General features: G+C 32.8%; 1 protein-coding gene across 2 annotated transcripts in view; it reads right to left on the bottom strand.

The window, feature by feature from the left end:
• The window catches only part of LOC139087878 (uncharacterized), a 141,973-nt gene extending 126,806 nt beyond the window's left edge, over window positions 1-15,167 (bottom strand). Inside the window, exon 1 of one of the 2 annotated variants that reach the window (XM_070636833.1) lies at window positions 15,014-15,167. In XM_070636833.1, the coding sequence (XP_070492934.1) occupies window positions 15,014-15,052 (39 nt within the window). In that variant the 5' untranslated portion in view covers window positions 15,053-15,167. The remainder of the gene's footprint in view (window positions 1-15,013) is intronic. The other variant, XM_070636832.1, reaches the window with a different exon arrangement.
• Window positions 15,168-20,898: the final 5,731 nt, after the last annotated feature.

Here is a 20,898-nt window from a genome sequence, read left to right as displayed (position 1 = left end):
AAATGGCAGCAATCACGTACAATTATATATGAGTTTTATAGATAATGGCATTTGATATCAGAAATATGCACATTACGTATTGTGATTGTATGGAAATGACGCCGGATTTTAAATGGAATTGGAGAATAAGAAGCTGTTTAGGCACTCTTCTTAGAAGAGTTATTCGGAGTCGTTAAGGCGCTACTATGTCACTGCGTTAACGACAAAACAAGAAAAAGACACGTGGGTGTCCTGAAGGAGTGTCAAAACTGAGGTCTCGTGGTGCTCGGACTAGTACGTCATATGGCATAATGAGTATAAGAACGGAATCAATTGATGAACGTCCATTTTAAACTATCCCAATAACTAACTTCGCATTCAGCTCCAAGAAATGTGCATTCATTCAGGAACCAGTTGTTTATGACATAATATTGAGAATCCAATAATCTGAGCATTTCCTGTCATACTTTATCACGTTTCGAAAGAAACTTAAAGCAAACTATATTAAAGCACTTGATAAACTTTTATCGATCCCTCTTTAAAAACTTAATCCTCATCTGTTTCTATTCATGAATCAAGATACTTTAATAGAATCTATCAACACTTTTCGATAAAATTCACACAACCCTATCCGACCTTCTTCAAGATAAGCAAGTGGAAATAAAGCATCTCGATGAAATGAGGAGAAAAATTAAACATCTGATATAAATATGTATTTATTCATCTAATATGCAGGAGAATGTGCGTATTTTCATCACGTAATGTCTCTTTCACTCATGCTGTATGTGAGAAAAAAAAAAAAGTAAGAACGAATGTGGAACGTAAAGTAGAATGGAAAGTCATAAAAAATTCATATATACATTCCAATGTTTCCTCAATGCTTTAAGGATGAAAGCTCCTAAGTAAATGATTAAATTTAAGGCAAATAAGAGTAGTTGGAAATTTATGATGCTATTTTGTTATCTGTAAATTGCGATTTTTTAAGGAAAATGAAATTCATTTGAATGTAAAAGGATTTTTTATTTTGTTGTTTATATTCCTTTTGATCCCATTCATTTCAAAGAGATGATTGCGATGAGATTTTCATGGAAATTTCATGAATCGTTTCACTTTTGGGATTGGATCGGGGATGTATTCAGGAAGGATATATTGCATGAGGAGAGCTGGGATCTAATTGAGTGTTAGGGAAAGGAAACGATGCATGGACATATTTTCATCTTAGGGATGGTCACGACTGCTTAAATATAAGAATCGTTCAAATTTGCAGGACTACAGCCAAATCTGGAGGATTGCGATTCTTGGCCAAATTTTGAGGATTTTTGGATAAAATCCAGATCTTAAACCCCGATTACATCCCTGAATCTTACATGAATAAATGGACAATTTACACACCATTTACACAAAAATGAAAGCTTTTGAGGATTATCCATTATTTGTTGGCAAACAGACAAGAATTATTTTGAGTATAATATAAGGATCCTTCCTATTTAAATGCATGACTTCCTAGATGTTAAAAAGCAAATGTATTTTCCAGTGAACCCTCAGAACTTTCACATTTTACAACGACCTTCAGCATAAAATTAATCGACTTTCCACACTCCAAAGCAATTCCAATAGAACCTTCCTTCCTGGTCAAGGTCGAAAATTTGATTGTCATATTCCGGTTACGATTTCGATTCAAATTTTGCCGCAAAATAAAAACAGATTTCCCCAAACAATTATTTATCATTCCACATTAGAATCCACAAAAGGCATCACCTGAATCAGAACTGTACACATATTGGTATATTGAGCGACTCCCATAAGAGATTAAGCATGAAAAATATATGAATCCGCAACAAATGGAAAAACGTGGTTGGATGTTTTTGTTATGAGCACTTCAAACAACATTGCTGATTCGTGCTCGTATTAAAGTCCGCGATTAAAGTTGGTTGGTAAACTATAAATTGAAATAAATGTTTGTCAATCATGCAATCCATTTCCTACTTCTTTTGTCTATTTTGACACGTGGGTATAATTCGATTTCCATTCTCGCAGCACAAAAAATACCTTTGATGGGCACTTTAACATCATTTTCATTTACCCTTTTTACTCTTTTCTTTCCCCAATTGACTTTTGTTGTGATAAGAGCATAAGACAATAGAAAAGAAGGCTTTAATCTCTAACTCAAACATGCAATACAAATAAGTATGGGAATTCTCTAGAGCACACATATATTCAGTTCTTTAAAAACTGAATAAAGTTTCAAGTCAATAAAAAATTATGAAAACAAAGAATGGCAAGAACGAAGACTTTCTTACAGTTTTACGTAATGTTTATGTACAGCTAATGTTGTGTAAGAGAAAAATATTGAAAATAAATTTGAAAAATTATGTATGAGTGAGAATGCAGAATGGATTCAGGCAGTATTTAGGAAGCTTGTTATGTAGCTTCAAATTAGCATACATAGTTTGAGAAGCAGTGTTAAAGAGGTCATTAAAAACGAACAACATTGTTGGAGAAGAAGCTATGTGGAGATTTTGGTGATGCAACTTGATGACATAGCCATCACATTTCCAATAGCAGATGCTTTAGGACTAAATCTGTATAAACACACCACAACATCAACCCTGCACTCAGTTAAATGGGTTGAAAATTCCTCTATCAAAAATTCAACTTTTGACCTTTTTGTGCTCGTCAAACTTCAGCATATGTAGATAAAAACAGCTCTTTTGGTGTGAAAATGATCCGAATCATAAAATCGAAAACTTGTGTAAAATTTTCAGTTTCATTGAATACAAATCGACTGCTTTACAACAAAGCTTTGCCCTTTTTAAAATATAACATTTAAAATTCAAGCACTAAAGGTTCGTAAATTAAGCCAAATGCATGTAGAACACAAGAAAGATTGTTTCAGCTCAATTTAAGAAGGAATTAAGCAGTCAAAAGAAAATAATTCAAGCTGCTTTTTGAACTTTCTTAAATTATATTGAGATGTGAATTAAGTTCGGAATATATTGCGAAGTGAAGCGAAATCACTTAGCATGAACAAATTGCTTTTACATGAAGATGAAGAAGGGGGATGAATGGAAATGAATTGTGGAATTTTAAGGACTTAAAGCACTTTAAGTAAAGTAAATGTTTGACTTTTTTAGTTGATTTATCAGGCTTAAACCTGAATATTCAGTCACTTCTTTGAAAATAGCACATAATATTGCTATAGTCTCGAGCAGGAAGCCTATAGACTGTCAACACTACATATGTTTGTCACCTGTGCAGCCCAAAATTATTCAATACTCCATCGTCAACTTAGCGTACATCTACAAACTATGTTGTGCTGCTCGGAACCAATTCTTCTTTTCTAATGAATTAAGTCAGTTGGAAAACATTTTTCTACGACACAACATATATGCAGTGACACGATATTGAAGGAATTGCTAGAGCTTCTTTAATTCATTTAGTTGATTAGAAGTGATTTTTTACTGGGTCAGTTACGTATGAAGAAAAATCTATAAGGTGATTGTTTTGCGGAAGGAAGAATAGACGTTTGTATAGAGTTGCTTATTATGTCTTTAAAAAGAAGGTGAGTTCTTATTTTAGTGAGAATTCCCAGGGTTGTTGTCATGTTCATCAAGTTGTTGATGTTAGTCTTCAGACCTATGCAAAGTCTCCCTGATAGACCCGTGAGTAGTGTTGTTGACTCATTTGATGACAAAGTAACAAACTTGCAATTAAGTTAGTAGCAGTTATCCAGTATACATCACACTAGTTTGTCCTTTACATCAAAATATATTGCATTTCTATAGAAATGACTCGTAGCTGATTGAATATTAGAGACTCAATATGAAAATCAATCTGAATGTCGCAATCAACATCATTAGAACATGCAAAAACTTTTATGCAAAATGTTCACTTCTATTTTGACGATCAAAGATAAAGTCATTACATTCACAATCACGCTCCCTCAATATTTCCATCATTTCCGACACATTTTACCTCGTTTTTTTGTAGAAACATTTCACATCATAACTTCGTCTTCTACATGAATGAGCGTAATGATTGCTATCATGATGAGCATATGTGTATATCAAGTTAATAATAAGAGGAGAAATGAAAAAAATTATGAAAGTTGTAAAGTAAGTAAATAAAGTTTGAGCGCGGTTATCACAGAGTCGGGTTTGGGTTCCTCGAGGAGAACTCAGTTCAAAGAACCAGCAATTCCATTCAATCCCAAAACATCCACCTTCAAGGCAATATTCTCATTTCCTACACCAACTTCTTCGTGTCTTACAATGTTGATGATGATGCAGCATTAAAAACATTTGTTATTTCTGCAACAGCGCATGAAAGTCTCATGTATAGAAACTAATGAGATATAATCAAATAAAACTGTACAAATGATAACATAATGATGAAAACGAAGAAGCTGAAAAACTAATTGAAAATATTTTGTTGCCAATAAATCCACAAGCATACTTATTTCTATGTGTTTGACATTTTAATAAGATTTTTGTTTTTTCTTGTTGCTCAGTTGATTGTTTTGAAGGAGAATAGAAAGTTAGACAGAACAAATTAAGTATTTTCTTTATGCTCTTGCTGTGCCACCTTTGGACCCTTTAAACCTCTTGAGAATGAAGATTGACTGTGATAAGTTTGAGTCTTCTATAGTATTCGTCTTAAAGACATAGACTTTGTTGCTGTACAGTGCTTAATTTAATTGAATTATCATGTTCAAAGTAGCGGCAGTGACAATAAATTTTGTTCCTCATTTTTCACTTAAAAAGCTTCTCTTGATCCTCCAAAAATTATTGAGGTCATTTTTAGGATGTGAAAGCATTGATTTATCGATTTTAATTCATTGCTTTGAGGATTTATGAATCTAAATCCAATTTACAGCTAAACAGTGAGAACAATGCAATGTCAACACAAATACTTACAAATTTCACCTCAAGTGCCAACAATTCACAAGTGAAATTGAAAGATCCTTAGTGGCTTGCTATTTTCTTATCTTCAACAATACAATTCGAAATAGAAATGACAAGAGATTCTTGTATATACACAGAACGTCCATTGAAATGAAAAATTAATTTTCTTTCGTACATGCACACATAAGATGTATGATGACAAGAGGTGGAAGGTCACAGTCACATGAAATGAAATAAAATTGGATGGTATTTTTCTTCATAAAATGGATCTAAAAGTCTTTAATATGAGCATGAATGGAGATATTTTTATGGATCAGACATTTAATTTCCGGATACCGTGCGGTGTGACTTTTCAATTAAAATTTTCTCAGTACTCTCCAGTGGCAGCTTTAACTATTAAAGCTACCTCAATTTATCAAGTGAATTTGTCATCATCTTTGTATAAAATGACACTTTTCAAGGCAATGTTCCGTTCCTCATCATCATCATCAGCCTTCATTTGTGATAAAAATCTCTTTGAAAATTTTCATTTATTCAGACGCAGAAATCAAATAGGAAAAAGAAAATTTTCCAAAAAAATGAGACCTTTTTGGTAGGAAAATGGAAATGCCATGAGTGAAAAAGAGAAGAAAAAAAGTTTTCAGGGTACAAAAGGAAATAAGAAAAATAAGAAGACTTCAAAGAGAGAATTTTTTTTTTTCAAATATCTTTTTAAGATCATCATTTGCAGGCACATATCATCAACATTTTGATTGGATTCTCAACGCAAAACGGTTACTAAAGGAATTTTACATTTTCATTGGCTCATTTGATGGCGTTTTGCTTGGAAGGCATAGGATATGTATAGGATAGCTGTTCAGGATTGTTTGGTATACTCAATTGATGTCTGATGGAGCATTCGGGAGGTTTATTTAAGCAAATGTGGTGCTTTGCCAGTAATTAGTGAGTATAGGTGAAAATTGCATACATGAATGAGTATGCTTAATTTTAGACGATGTCCAGGCAATGCAATAACATTTATGTTACAGCTTGGTACCTATCTGACTACTCCAGTTGCTTTAGATCACCATAAATACGATCTAAAGTGTAGATATGATATTATGCGCTCCTAAAATCATCCAACACCTCCCAACTTATACCTTCTGTTATTCCTTTTAACCTCGCAAATCGAAAGTTTTATTTTTACACAAACCCATCTCAAAATCGACAGAGAGGAGCTGCAAAATAAAAAAAAAATCGAAAAATCATCCCTTCAATTTTTTATTTAAGGATGAAGAAAAAGCACTCGGGATATTTAGACGAAATGATGAGAAAAGTTTTCTTTTCTTTCGGCTCTTGCATGAATGTAAATATTGAGCATTCAAATAAATCAAAAATTTCCATCCTTAAGAAAAGAAGTTCTGTAAAGAAGAGGAAGTTCCTTAAATTAGAAATTGAGAGTTTATTAAGAGTTAGTTAAGCGATTTTGAATAAGTAAAATTCGATTAGAATTCTCAAGCAACTAGTGCAGTAAGACTGCCCATAAAAGTTATAAATGCCCCCGACCATCATCACATAGTCATCCTAATCTATTCCCACACTCACTTTATTTTGATGAAAACATGATATTGATTAAAACTTCCTTCTTTCTATATCCTTAGAGATATTCCATCAACTCAAAGCTTACCCATCAATTTTCTTTCTCAAATCCATCATCTTTTCACTTCAACATTATCAAATAACAATGGTTTTATGGCTAAAATCATATTGTACAGATGATTACATGTGAATAACATATCATCATCATCTTCATCCCCTCTTCCCATGTATAACATATCAAAAATCATCACATTGAATTCATAAGGAATTTAGGTCAGAAATTATAGATTAATACGCTATTTTACGATATTAAAGTGACTAACTTCATCATAAAATCAGTCAAAATAATCAAGTATTCAATTTTCCATGGTCAGCATCCATATTTAGATCCATTATCATGTCACAATGTACAATAAAGCATTACATACACCCATAAACCCCAATATACGCATAATAAATGCTGTTTTACTATTGAAAACCAAACTTAATGTGACTGGTGTGAAGTTAGGTATAATGATCAGCTCAAAGTCGGTCGATGTTGTCGTTTTAAACTAGTGACCCTTAAGATGAAGAATGTGTGGTCGTGTCTAATATTTGACGAATTCGACCAACCATTGAGACTGAAATTGTATGGCTTACTTCACACGAGTCTTAATGTAGAGCAATGTATAGCATTAATGTGTTACAACATTAAGTGATAAATTGACATACATTTTACACGACATTCTTGAATGAATAAGAAAGATAATTTCCGTTAAATAAATTTATCAAAGTCACTGTAATGAAAAAAATAGAGAATTTTTAATTTAACTCGTAAAGTCAATGCTGTATATCTCTATGCTGTATGCAAACATCCCAGCACTATTAGAGTCATTAAAAATTCATACATGAGAAAGCTTACATTTTTAATTAACGACTTAGTTCCAGGAGCAAAAGGAGCAAAAAATTGCTTTGTTTAAGTTTTTAATGAACATTCAAGCACATCCAGGCTTTAGGCAATTTACGGAAGTTTGTTTACACACTTTGACATCACAACCTCTAATTACATGCTTAACTTCAAACAGCCACCAGATGTTTTCATTTCTGTTCACAGTCTATTTAACTTAACAGGTGTTTAAATGAATGCCTACATATCTAAGGCATGTCATATAGTCATGCTTACTCTTGCAAATAGTAATTTCAAATCCAACAAATCGATAATTTTTATGTTAAGTCTACTTTTCTTCTACTTAATATTTTACATACGCATATCCATATGAAATTCACAAATAAATGTCAGTTTTATGAAATAAATGTATATTGATGAACATTATAGTGATGAGGGGCAGATAGGTGGAAATAAGGAAAACGGAAGTTTTTGATTTTTGGTTGATGGAGGGCGAAAATGCGGATTAAGGTGGAAAATATATATTTGACATTATAAATTGTATGATGTATGGATGGATTTAGATGTTTGACATTTTATTGCATTTTTTGGATATGGATTTTGAATTTTTAAGGAGAGCAGGTCTGAATGTGAAATTATAAATCCAGAAAGTTGCTAGCTTAAGAATGAATGTGTTCTAATATATGGCAATCAAATGGCGCTTCCCCAAACAGATACAATTGACAGTCAATTGATAGTTAATGTCAAGCGGACAACAGTCTCTTGATAGTCGCTTAATCATGTTCTTAAGTGCACCATCTGCATTCTCAACGTCCATAGCCATCCTCCATACTCATAACAATAAAGTAGAAATGTTCCAGCTTGCCAATCAAAAGACAGTATGACCATCAACTCCTAATTCCTCTACAATCTGAACAACAAGCTTCAATTAATTGTCCAAACACCAGGAACGAACAGGAACTAACTAAAATATTTGTAAACAAATCAACTGTTTTACAAGCAAAAAGTCTACATGCCACACAGCACTGCCAGTCAAACTAAATGTGATGAAAAAAGGAACAAGAAAAATAATCATTAATCATATTTGTTCTTTTCAAGACGTTATCATCCACCTTTTTATCTGCTTGACTGGCAATTTAATATCATTATATTTTTTGCTGGATATAAAAAATTGTGGAAGTAAGAAAACTTTCCATTGTGGTCGATAGAAAAAGTTGTTTTTTTCATTTCACATCGCATTTGTGGACAGCAAGCAGTGTTTATATCGATTACTTTGCTGTTTTTACGACTTTTTACTGCCACACTTTTTGTCCAAATATACATTTTTTTACTACTTCAACGTGGTTGAGCTGGCGATGTCGTCGAGCGATAGGAAGCATGAAAAAAGTCACTTTTTATCGTGTCCATGTACACTTTTTTTGTTTTGTTTCTTTTTGAGCCTTAACAGAACCAATTGGTGTGAAAGTAAGGAGCAATATTATTGTTAATATGTTGCTGTGACGCATAATTAATGCTTAAGCACTTTCAGCACTCTGTGTTGTTATTAAAAAGGGTAGCACATAGCTTAATCAGCAGAGACTGACCGCAATTTCCTCCACTAAAAGCATGATGAAAGGAAAGCATTTCTGTTTTGTTTTGGTGGAATTTCCTCAAAGTTTCATTAATTTCTCTTCTGTTGAGAACCGTCAAAGCTCTTTTGGAAGTATTTCCGTTTTTACATCAAAAATTCATGCGTATCGAAGGCGCTTGAGGAATTTTTTACATTTAATATTTCTCCATTACAGTCGTTAATTTTAACATAAAACAATTTTTGTTCCTGTGTTTGTATTTTGGCTTTTAATTTGTGTCCTGTTTCTCGGTACGTGGTGGAGCATTGAGCATTGGGAGCAGGAAAGGTTCTAATTTCTTAAGTATTTATGCATGCTACTATTTGATGATTAAAGGTGCTTATAAACCATACAGAAGATTCCATTCCAAAACATTTCAATTTCAGCATCATCCTTCAAGTCAAGACATAAGCAGCACATAGTCACAGCTTCACAATAACTGCGTCTAAATTTCCAAATTAAATTTTCATTTTCATCCCCAAATCATTCGACAGTAACAGAAATAAAAATAATAAATTTTCCAGACCCAGGAGCATTGAATGTAAATGGAATGGCCAGAAGCAGCAAACGAGTTGTCATGCTTGGACTCGAGGCTCGAATACCTTTTCATTTAATTTATCTCTCATTTTTTCCGAAAAAATTCTCACATGAGATAACAATAATCATGTTGATTGAATTTGTTGTAGCATATAATACATTTTTGGATGTGCCTATTTCTGTGTGTGGATTTGAAATGAAATTTTTGCCTTCAATATAATTGTGTTGGAAATATTTTTTTATGAAGAATCGGCATCTTGGGGGAAAAATTGATGAAGTTCGTGAAAAAATATGAAGGAGAAGAAATTCAAGGACATGAAAAATTCGATGTGATGATACACAATAGAATTGTAGATTGATACACAACAAGTTTGAGTTTTGTCGGTGCTTCATTTATCCACTGATTTTCAGAAAGCGGATTTCCAACGACAAACTTTCTTGTTATGATAAGAATGTGATAATGACTTGCTAAGAGGTGTATCTAGTCAAATATTCTATTGATCCTTAAATTTAAAATTCTCTATTAAATTCCCATCAGACTTTACGTGACTAGAATTTCATCGACAATGGAAAGAAAAGAAAATCTTCAAGGACTTCCAAAATTATTTAAATTTTTAAAAAAGAAGTAGCTATTCGGAGAATTTTGTTTTAATTAATTTTCAAATTACTGTTTTCATTAAAACTTTCTTGCTTCATAACAACATCAGTGAACAACATGTCAGTTCACTGTTAAAATATTTTTTTGGATTAATAAGCTAATCGAAAATTCTGCTCGTCTATTTTCATAACAACTAGAAAATCTACATCCATAAATCCCACATCGAGTATTCCCCGAAGTCCAATGGGGTTGGTTTGTGGATGATGTCCAATATATTCGGCAAATTGTCATATTGTTGTGTAAGATTGGCTCTTAAAATCAGTATGAGTGGGCAAAAATACGTTATAAGGTGAAGTTAATGTCCAGTTGATGATCAGTTCTTTCGTTTTTTGCTCCATTCAGGTAGGGTTCGACAATGAACCTCAGTTTATAGTTCGTCCAAAACTCCAAGTCTGCAATTTTGGACCAAACCTACCAAAAACTCCAACCTGACTGGTTTAGTGTCTCGAAAACCTTAAATTAAGTAGCATAAGCAGCATAAAAATTGCCATTTTCAGCCATCACATGCTAACAATCCCAACGAACAAAAAGCACAGTTTATTATGTACATAGTACTACATTGAACATGAAAAATCCATCATAAACTATTATTTTTCATTCTACATGTCAGTGCGTCTCCATTTTTTCTCACATCAATGGATGAATGAATAGATGGATGGATGATAAATAATCAAGAACTTTCCCGCAATCAGATAAAAAAAATATGAAAAATTAATTAAGAAATTAGATATGTATCTGAGTGGAGGAAGGAAAAAAGCGTTTGGTGAAAAATCGATAGCTGTGAAATTTGAGAATTCCATAGTGAAATTGGAAGTGGCAAAACTGATTGAATGGGCTTTGCGGGTGCTTGATTTTGATGAATTAATGAGAATTTTTTTCGATTAAATTAAAGATTTTTCATAATAATTAATATACAGGAATCCTACCATAAATGTCCCAATGTTCATTGTCACTTCCATTATATTATCCACATCAGTTCCAATATTCATACAAGACTGATAACATGGAACGTTTTTACAGGAAAACTAAGTATTTTTGACAAGAACAAAATTATGTTTATTTCCATTTTCATTCATTTCCGATATTGAAAAAAAAAAACGGGAAATTGTCGACAATTAGTGACGATTAATAACAAGCGAAGGCAAAAAAATACTCAAATTGAAAATAATTTTTGTACTGTGTCGATAAAAAAATAATTTAATTATTCACTTGAGTTTTTGAATTGTTCTCTTGATTACCATTAATTGAAATTAATCGTTAAGAGACTTAAATGTAAGTGAATGTGATAATTTGTGTGCAACACCGGGAAGCACAAGTGGAGACAATTCTGGAACCAGGCTGTTCTGGAACAAGGCTGTTAGGTTGACTTAAGTTCTCTATCGGACCTGATGAATTTATAACAGTATGTGAGTGCACTTTAGGTCTATTAGGAATCTTGCGTATATGAAGTTGAGTCCACTCAAGTCGACTTTGAGCTTTGGGTCGACGTAAAAACAGACATTGTTTAGAACTGGCACCAAATCGGCAAACCGCTCTCTTACTTCTAAAATGGTATCAATTTGATAATTTACGGACTTCAAGCTAAAATTGTATAGTATGGGTAAGAAATACAAGGCAAAATTTACTGCATTTCAGATGCGAAGACCTGCTGTTTTTGGCTACACCTTATAGTTTGTTGTACTAATAAGTGAAATTCTCACATTAAACCATCAAATTGATCAGATTGCACAAAATTCATTTATAAATTAACAAAAATAAAAGGTTCAAATCCTAAAAATTATTAGACAAATGCGCTACCATCATAGCGATCGAGCTTCGAAATTCTCCATTTTTTGACTCATAAAATGCGCTAAAGCAAATTTTTTAATGCATAACTGCTTCCTTTTAACATCAAATTATATTCACATTTTATATTCCTTTTTTTTTACTTTTAGTAAGGAACCCCAGAAAACACGAAAACATGAACCATTCGAATAAAAATTTTCTCATACTTTTTATTGTTTTTGTGCCTTTTTTTTGTGAGCTTCTCATTCAGTGCGAATAGCATAAACAATGTTTGAATAAACTCAAAGAAGTCGAAGGAACCAAAAAAAAAGGAAAATGTATGGAAAAGACGTGTTCTGTTCACGTTGTTGGCGAATATATATGTATGATTTCTACATGCGATTTCCATATGGTAATTTTCACAAGCACGAAAAGGCTAAAAGGGAAATAACGAAGGAATGAATGCAAAAGAGAATGAGGAAGACATCAACCTTCCTTTGTTTCTCATAAAAATATCTAATAAAATGGTAATTCCTTCATATCTTCCTCCTCATTTTTACATCTTTAAAAATACACATTTGTTCCAAATCGCGTCCTCAAGTGTTTGCTCACAAGTGGGTGTGTATGTGGTGAGAAAGGAGGATGAAGAAGTAAATGAATAAACTACATACTTGGAATAAAAAGAATGCCAATATTCAAATTGAGGTGAATTATTGACTGAAGTGTCTGGTTCTTACCACCAAGCTTATTGGGTTAATGCTGAGGCTCTCGATAGTTCGGAGATAGAAGCTTTCCTGGGACCAGGTTCAACTCCTACTATATTGTGACAGGCATCTCATGACAGAATCGATATGAAGCACCCCTATTCTACCTATTTAAACACTTGATTTACAAATCATACAAATCAGACACTCCAGAACTCCTGAAATACCCTCAAATTTATTCAAAAATATAAGCACATGGAAGCGATATTTATGAATTGCGTATAAATTTAAATTCACTATCGCTTTCCAAATTCATAAAGCCATTTAAATAGAAGCATTCAATGCCTATCCTCGGCACGAAAAAAGCAATAATGTTGAATTCCAAACCAGCCACCATTGTAAATGGGAAGATAAGTAAGTAAGTAAGTAAGAAAAATAATACAGTGAATTAGAAATGATTGAGTCTAATACGAAGAGGGTGAAGATGGATGGAATTTATGATTTCATTTGAATGCATTTAAATTTCAATTAGATTAAATTTCGAGAATCTCTAGCTATATTTTCAGCAGTTCCACAAATCCTTGCCTAATGATCTGATTTGGCTGAGAAAAATTAAATCTTTTTTGGAAGTAATTTGAGGTCAAATGAAATAAATTTCTTGGGCGTTTCCGTAAATGACCTTAATTATGTACGGTTAATTTAAAATTAGACTGTAATATAGGAAATAGAATGGAAATAATTTCTTGATGCTTCTGGTTCTTGGAATTTAAGATTTGTAAAATCATGAGCGATTAAGGAATGAAATATGCAGATGTTTAGTATAATCAGCATTTTTATGCAGATTGTTATAGAAAATAGGTTCAGTTCCTTAAATAGTCAGCACAATTTGTGTCAACGACTTCAATACAGATCCAGAATGTGGAAATGGTCAAAAAAAATATCCAAAAATCACGTCGTTTAAACGAATGAATTCATTTTCCTTGTTTAGGAATCGAACCTTATCGACTTTTATACTACAAGCCCTACCACACTCTATTTTAGGCCACAGATGTTATTTGAATGATTTATTTCAATTGAACATTTCCCATAATTAAAGCTCCAAACAAATGCTCCATCCTGTCAAGCTTGTAATATTGACAGACACTTATGTCAGAGACATAAAAATCTCCAGTAATTCCAAACGAGTCACATAAAAAATTCAATAAGTAACAAATTTCTGTTCCTATCAAGAAAAAAAATTTGAATTTTAATGAATTTTTTCGTACAGAACAAAAAAAGCTTCCTCTAAATTAAATTCATCAGTATTGAGTCAATTTCATTCCATCTGAAGATGTTAAGGAAAGAATTTTTCATTGTGTAAATTTCACCCTCTTTTCCATCGACCCGAACAACAATATTCATGAAAGAAGTGGAATTAAAATAAAAAAAAAAAATTACAAAAGTCCTCGTGTTATTGATCGAGGGACTTAAGCGCATTTTTGTCCCAGCGATCAGTAATTGATTAATAAGTCACTTCCAGAACTAAAACACAAGATCCAGTAAGATCCAGTTCTCTTTCAGAACTAAAACACAAGATCCAGTAAGATCCAGGTCACTTCTAGACCTAAAACCCAAGATCCAGTAAGATCCAGGTCACTTCTAGACCTAAAAACCAAGATCCAGTAAGATCCAGGTCACTTCTAGACCTAAAAACCAAGATCCAGTAAGATCCAGTTCACTTCCAGACCTAAAAACCAAGATCCAGTAAGATTCAGGTCACTTCCAGAACTAAAACACAAGATCCAGTAAGATCCAGTTCACTTTCAGAACTAAAACACATGATCCAGGTCACTTCCAGATTTTAAAAACAAGATCCATATAAAACTTCCACAAATTTAAGAACTTCATCATTTAACGGATTTTCATAATTCAAACCTCATAACGGTCAAAAAAAAATTCAAACATTGTTCAGTAAACACTGTTAAAACATCGACAAACATTGAAAAACACTGTAAAACAATGAAAAAACGTGTTGTTGTTTTTGTTGTTGTTGTATATGAAAATGAAAAACTGTTAATTATAGTATTTATGCGTTGATTTGAGACTTCTAAATGACCGATAACCCAATAACTCGATAGAACTAAGCTATTAAAACAAACTAGAGCTCACTACGATGTCTAGTTTTCGAGATCTCGCGTTCCAGCCGAACAGCCGACCGAACGAACGAACGAACAAAGTGCATTATTAAGCTACCTTTTTGAAAACAAGTTTCAAAAATGCGCTAAAAAGTGCGAAAAGCACTCAATATAATGAGCGACAAGGCAAATGACGACAACAATAAAGGAGAGAAATTGAAGATTGAAGTGGAAGATGGGCGACGACAATAATGATAATTTTCCAATGTTCTACTCACTCACCCTTCGCATAACTCGCAAAGCAAATGATGATGTCTTCATGTTGATGTCGTTGAGTTGTTTACAGCTTTTCTATTTCGTTTATAAAAATTTATTTTGTTCACTAATTCTTTTTTCTATATTATTGTCACTACGCGACACGCTTGATTTCTTACTCAAGGATGAGATTTTTATCTTTCGATAATTAATATGTCAAGATTCTGATAATTGATCTGTCAAAAGCACAAGAAATTGTCAATAGGAAAGTTTTGTCAGATTTGTCAGGCACGACTTTGTCCTGATCTGGATCCTGGTTTGTTAGTCTGATTTTTGAAATCTTTCGCATTGTGCAGGGAGAACCCAGAAAGCACACTTCGAAAAAATTACCAAAAATCCGCCGTATGGACGACTTGACTCTAGCCTGAGGTCTGATCTGAAGCCAAAGTCACGCCATCCTGGGATCAGATTTTCGTTCATTTCCTCGTCAGGGAACTTCCGGGGAAATGATAAATTTGAAATCTGACAAAATTTTCCTAAAAGTTTCAAAGTTTGTTCTTATGTCTCATCATATCTTCTTGATGTTGAGGAAAGCTCTTTGTGCATTTTGGCATCCGTAGGGTGAGTTTCAGGCGACATATGAGAGAGGCCATGGATCATAATTGATCTGTTCAGCTAGTAAAGTGTTTAAGTAAATAAATCCCAAAATAAAATAAGTCCTAAGCCTATCTAAAGCAAGCAATCAATTACTATTCTTATTCATCCCCAAAGTTATCTTAAAATTCATTCCATAAATTTTCTCATTCAATTTAAATCAATTCAAAACTCTTTAGCATCATGATTATCAGCATCATTCTCATCATCAATGTTACATGAAAATAATGGAAAATTATTAAAGAAAAGAAAGGAAAGTAATGAAATAACTAGAAGAATTAAAGGGGAAATTATTCATAGAAAAAGTTTTTTCAGCTCTATTCTGTAGCATTGCTCATGATGGTGGCAATGGTGTATAATTTTATGGGATGTAGATGTACAAAAATATGCTTTATAAAAATGTAGTGAATTTTATTACATGCTGAATTTTTAATGAATTTTTTAACTTTAAAGTTCTTGTTATTGGATGTGAAAGTTTTGAAGACATTCTAAAAGTTATAAAGAATTTTATAGTACATTAAGGATAGTTAGGAACTCTAAAGTATAGTCAATAATTTAAGAAATCATAAAAAACTTTGAAGATCTAAATCTTAAATTGATATTGTCTCAGATTTGACTCTTTGTAGGTTCGAGATTCATAAATCAAAGTGTCACATGCATCGTTTATTGACCGAACTGATTTGAATGAGTGAATGGCACGTAAATCAATTAAAAGTTTTGGGACACACCAACAACAGTATAAATACTATAATTTGTTAATTTAATTTGAATGTCAATTAGTTACACATTCTTGAGGATTTAAAGGAATGAGCTTTAGCTGCTTGGATCTTAAGATATATTGTAGGACGCATTATGCGTTTTATGATTGATCTATTCAAACCTAAACCTCACAATGATGTCCTTATAGTGATTAAGTGTAGGAATCCCCTTTAAAATTGGTTGAAATCAGACGTCAAAGTGCCGTCAAGGTAACTTCACGTCCTATCGACAATACGGCAAAGTGACGATGCCCAAGCAAACAAGTTGTGCGGTTCGGGTAAACTGTCAGATGGACATAAATCTGCATGGATTTCCAGATTATTTTTCAAAAAATATTCACAAATTTTCCAAAAGCTTAATCCTTCATTTTATGCCATTTTCAATGCAGAACACTTATTTGAATTTTCCTGAATATACTCAAGAATTTCCCATGTAGAACAAATAGCGCTAATTACAGTCATTTCCATTCTTCAACATTATTATGAATTTCCACATTTTGATTTTCTCATTGAATTTAAATTTCAAATTTTTTATGTCCTAAAACACATCCTTGAATACAGCAACAAAGCTCTTTTGGTAAGTTATCACTTTCCATTACAGAAAGGACTGAGTATCCCTTCTCATGATAATAATGCCGAAAATTACTTATTACAAAAAAAACTTAATTAATTTAATCCCCAACAACGAGCAAAAATTCTAATTTGTCAATTAATTCAGGAACAAGTTGTAAGGATTTTCTCATCACACAGAAAATTATTCATTTCGTTCTCAACCTTATGCTTGATAAAAATCCTCTCTCTTATTTTTCTTTTAGCTGGTTTTTTAAGGTGGAACAGATGTAAATGTTCTCATTTTGTTTATGTTTATCTTATGGATTTTGAAGTATTTATATGGGTAGATGGGAGGTGTTTTTGGAAATTGTATGGCAATTAGTATGTTTATTAAAGTGTTTGCATACTTGGGGGATGACCCTTACACAATTATAACCCGAGTGATACAAGAGAAGAAGGCTTAAGCACGAAACACCGATAAACCACTTTTATTAACAGAAAATGGAAGCTATAGTGGTTTAACGGAGAATAACGTATTGAGGAGCATTTAAAACTTCGTGACGGAACCTTGTCAAGTTGTGTATCTCGGACAAAAGGTCTAAAAATTATGATTTTGTCAATTATTGAATTTCTTGCATGAACTTCCGCGTGAAACAAGGTTAGACTATTGAAAAATTGTCAAACTAGCCTCAAGAAATGCGTTCAAATGACCAGTAAATGATTAATTTGGAGGTCATGTATGAACTTCCGCGTGTAATAAGATAAGACTAATAAAAAATCTCAAATTAGCTGCAATCAATGCATTTAAATGACCAATAAATGTCTAATTTGAAAGTCATATATGAACTTCCAGGTGTAACAGGGCTTGAACATTAAAAAATCTCAAATTAGCCAGAATAAATGCGTTCAAATGACCATTAAATTTCCAATTTGCAAACTTTTTTCTAATAAATTTTCCTTTTCACTTCACATTTTCTTCATTCAGTGGAAGAAATTTTCCTTCAGTCACCTCCCTCTACTTTCCATAAATGAAATGAGAAACAAAATAAGTCGCGAGAGAGAGAAAAAATGAGAATGAAGGAAAATAAAATATTAAATTGCATAAATTAGCATGAAAATCTTCAAAGGATCAGTCAGGATATTCATAATTCCATCTTGCCTCGAAGGAATAAGAGCTTTTAAATTAATTTTTTTCTTTATTTTTGTGCATCCAAGGAACGGAGAAAAAAAAAAGATTTTCGGCACAGGAGAAAAATATTCTCCGTGATGTGGATGAGGAAAGGGAGACCTGTTGAGTCTCTCATATGGCCTGAAACTATTTATGCCTTTATTTTATTTTTATGATGCTTATCATATCGCTCATTTTGATAGCGGGACAAATTTTCACTGTCGCACAATACTTAATGTCACTCAAAAAATTTTATCAGGTGTTGAATAAGGCTTAGCCTTAAGTAATACGCAAAATTTTCGCACAAAGAGCTTTTCCTCCTCAAACTTTTATTTCCACAGATTTTGTTCCTTGTCACTTACACTCGAAAAATTTCCTTTTTCTGAAAAATATTCAAAATTTTTCTAATAATTTTTTTTATTTTTTCACACAAAAGTGGACGTCCGTAAAACTTCCGAAAAACGCGATGCGTTCACAACAACCGATAGGAGTTGAATGACGAATGAGCTGAATGAGCAGTGTTGTTACTCAGTCTTTGACTTACTTTCTTACTTTTCTATTAGGAAAAAAAAGTCATTCAGATGCGCAGTGAGTGAAGAAGTAAAAAGCTTTTTTCGATCGGAAGCTTTCGGGTTTTTATGTAGTCTCTTCGCATGCCATTCTCTCTCGCTCAATTTACACATTTGTACATCCATCTCCTCCTTGCGTGTTAGAATCAAAGCAAAAATTTAATGGCAGTTCGTTGTTTTGTGTCAGCATTTGAATATGAATGTTAAATATTAATGTTTAGTCGATCAAGATTAGCAACTAAAAACAATTATGATATTCACGTCATACATTATATGAACAAAAGATACAAAGTAATGATGGATTTCCGTATTATGGAATGGGTAGGTGTGAAAAGAACAACGAGACATTTGTGTGACGATATTATATGGACATTATGAATGGCGTTTGATTAATTGACTTTATGTGGACTATTAGGCGCATCTACGGGCATGCTGGATATGCTATTAGAAGACCTAAGCACCTAAGCTTGTTGAGCAGTAATTTTGCACTTCACCGAGGCATTTTTGGACTAAAAGATGCAAAGTTGATGACCAACTCTAAATTCCCAATGTCTATTCTCTTAAATCCACCTAATTTATCCATGGCACCTTCCATTCATCAGCCTATACCTAAATTCATGACATAAATTCCTTCCACTTCGATTCCTCATGAAAATTTTCCATAAACCACATGAATATTCTCATTAATTAATTATTTATCAGAAATGATGATCAGATTTTCCCATCCAAAAAGTCAATCTCCATCTATAGATTAATTCCTGACACAAACTTTCTTCCATTACGAGAAAAAAAGAAGGTCAAATAAATACCAATATTAACATTTCAGATGATTATCATAATTAATTTCTAACTGACTGATATCGGACGATTGTTCATCTTATGGGATGTAGAAACAAAAACAGTAAAAAAAAGTTTCACATCTAATAAATATCCGGCATTGCGCACGATGAGCTTTTTTGCTGTGCTTTTTTTCGTCTCTCAATTTTTTTTCCTTCTCTCTCGCATAGAAAAAATTTTCATTGAGGATGAAGAAAAATCAACAAAAAAAAAATACTTTAAGGACTTGATGTAAAAATATTAAGCAGGCTTTAATGTTGTTGTTCTTGTCATGTTTAGAGCTCATTGATGGGAAATCCTATACACTCATTGTCACGTTCATGCCCCTCTCCAAGTGTCAAAAAATTAACTTATCATAGCATTGATTCATTGCTATTTGCTTCTTTGTTGTACATCCATTCTCTCCTTGCTCATGTACACGCATATACGTACAGGATGTAGAAGAAGAAGGAAAGTTTTTAATGAACTTGTAAACATATTTTTTTGAGGTGTGATCCCTTAATTTGTATATTACTTTTTATGAATCGCCTATTGTGTATAAATGAATCTCATTCTAGTTGTTCCTATTGTTGCTTCATTGAGTGAAAATGTGTGCTTGAAATTTATTTTTATTGTTTCATTAGCACAGCATTATTTTATTGTAGGATTACTTTAAATTAGTTTAGGGATGTGGGGTGTATACATAGCTATTTCGGTTGGAAGCTTATTTACTTACTTCATTGGCTGTACAGATCAATTGTGATCCATGGCCTCCCTCAGATGGCGTCTAAAACTGTCTTCTAACACCGAGTCTAATACTGTCTATGTTGGCAGCTACCTTCCAAAAGTTCTTAGGATGTCCACGAACTCCAAGAGTTGGAAGCTTAGGGGTCAGCTATTCAAGCCAAGTCCATCCTCACTAATCTACCAAAATACTCATGCAGCTCTCCAAAAAACTATCCTCAAACATCACTACTTGTTCCGAAAAATCGCAGACAACACTCAGCATTTTAGCATTGAGTATCACCTCGGGAAAAATTTCATGCAACAAGTAGACTGATGTATGAGCAAATGGAGTATATCCATATACACAAAACAATCAAATTAGCTGTGCTTTTTTCGAGTAGCTCATTTACATGAATGTATATTCAGCAAAATGCAGTATGAGGGTTGAATTTTTGGCAATTAATTAAAATCTACTTCCATTTCTAGCATTGGGTGTAAAATACACTTGTTGCTTGCTGTTCCTGAACATTAAATTGTAATCTTTTGATCCTATTCTCTTTGAGGTAATAACAGTCAATAACTGACATCAAAATTTTCCAGTCTTTAATTTTCAATTTCAATAATTTCCAACTGAGTCACCATAATCAGTTACAGGCTGAATCCAATACA

The sequence above is a fragment of the Chironomus tepperi genome, unplaced genomic scaffold (genome assembly GCF_022539635.2).
Source record: "Chironomus tepperi strain 1889 unplaced genomic scaffold, CSIRO-AGI_Ctep_v1 contig_137, whole genome shotgun sequence".
NCBI lineage: Eukaryota > Metazoa > Arthropoda > Insecta > Diptera > Chironomidae > Chironomus > Chironomus tepperi.
This window is presented reverse-complemented; position numbering and strand designations above follow the sequence as displayed.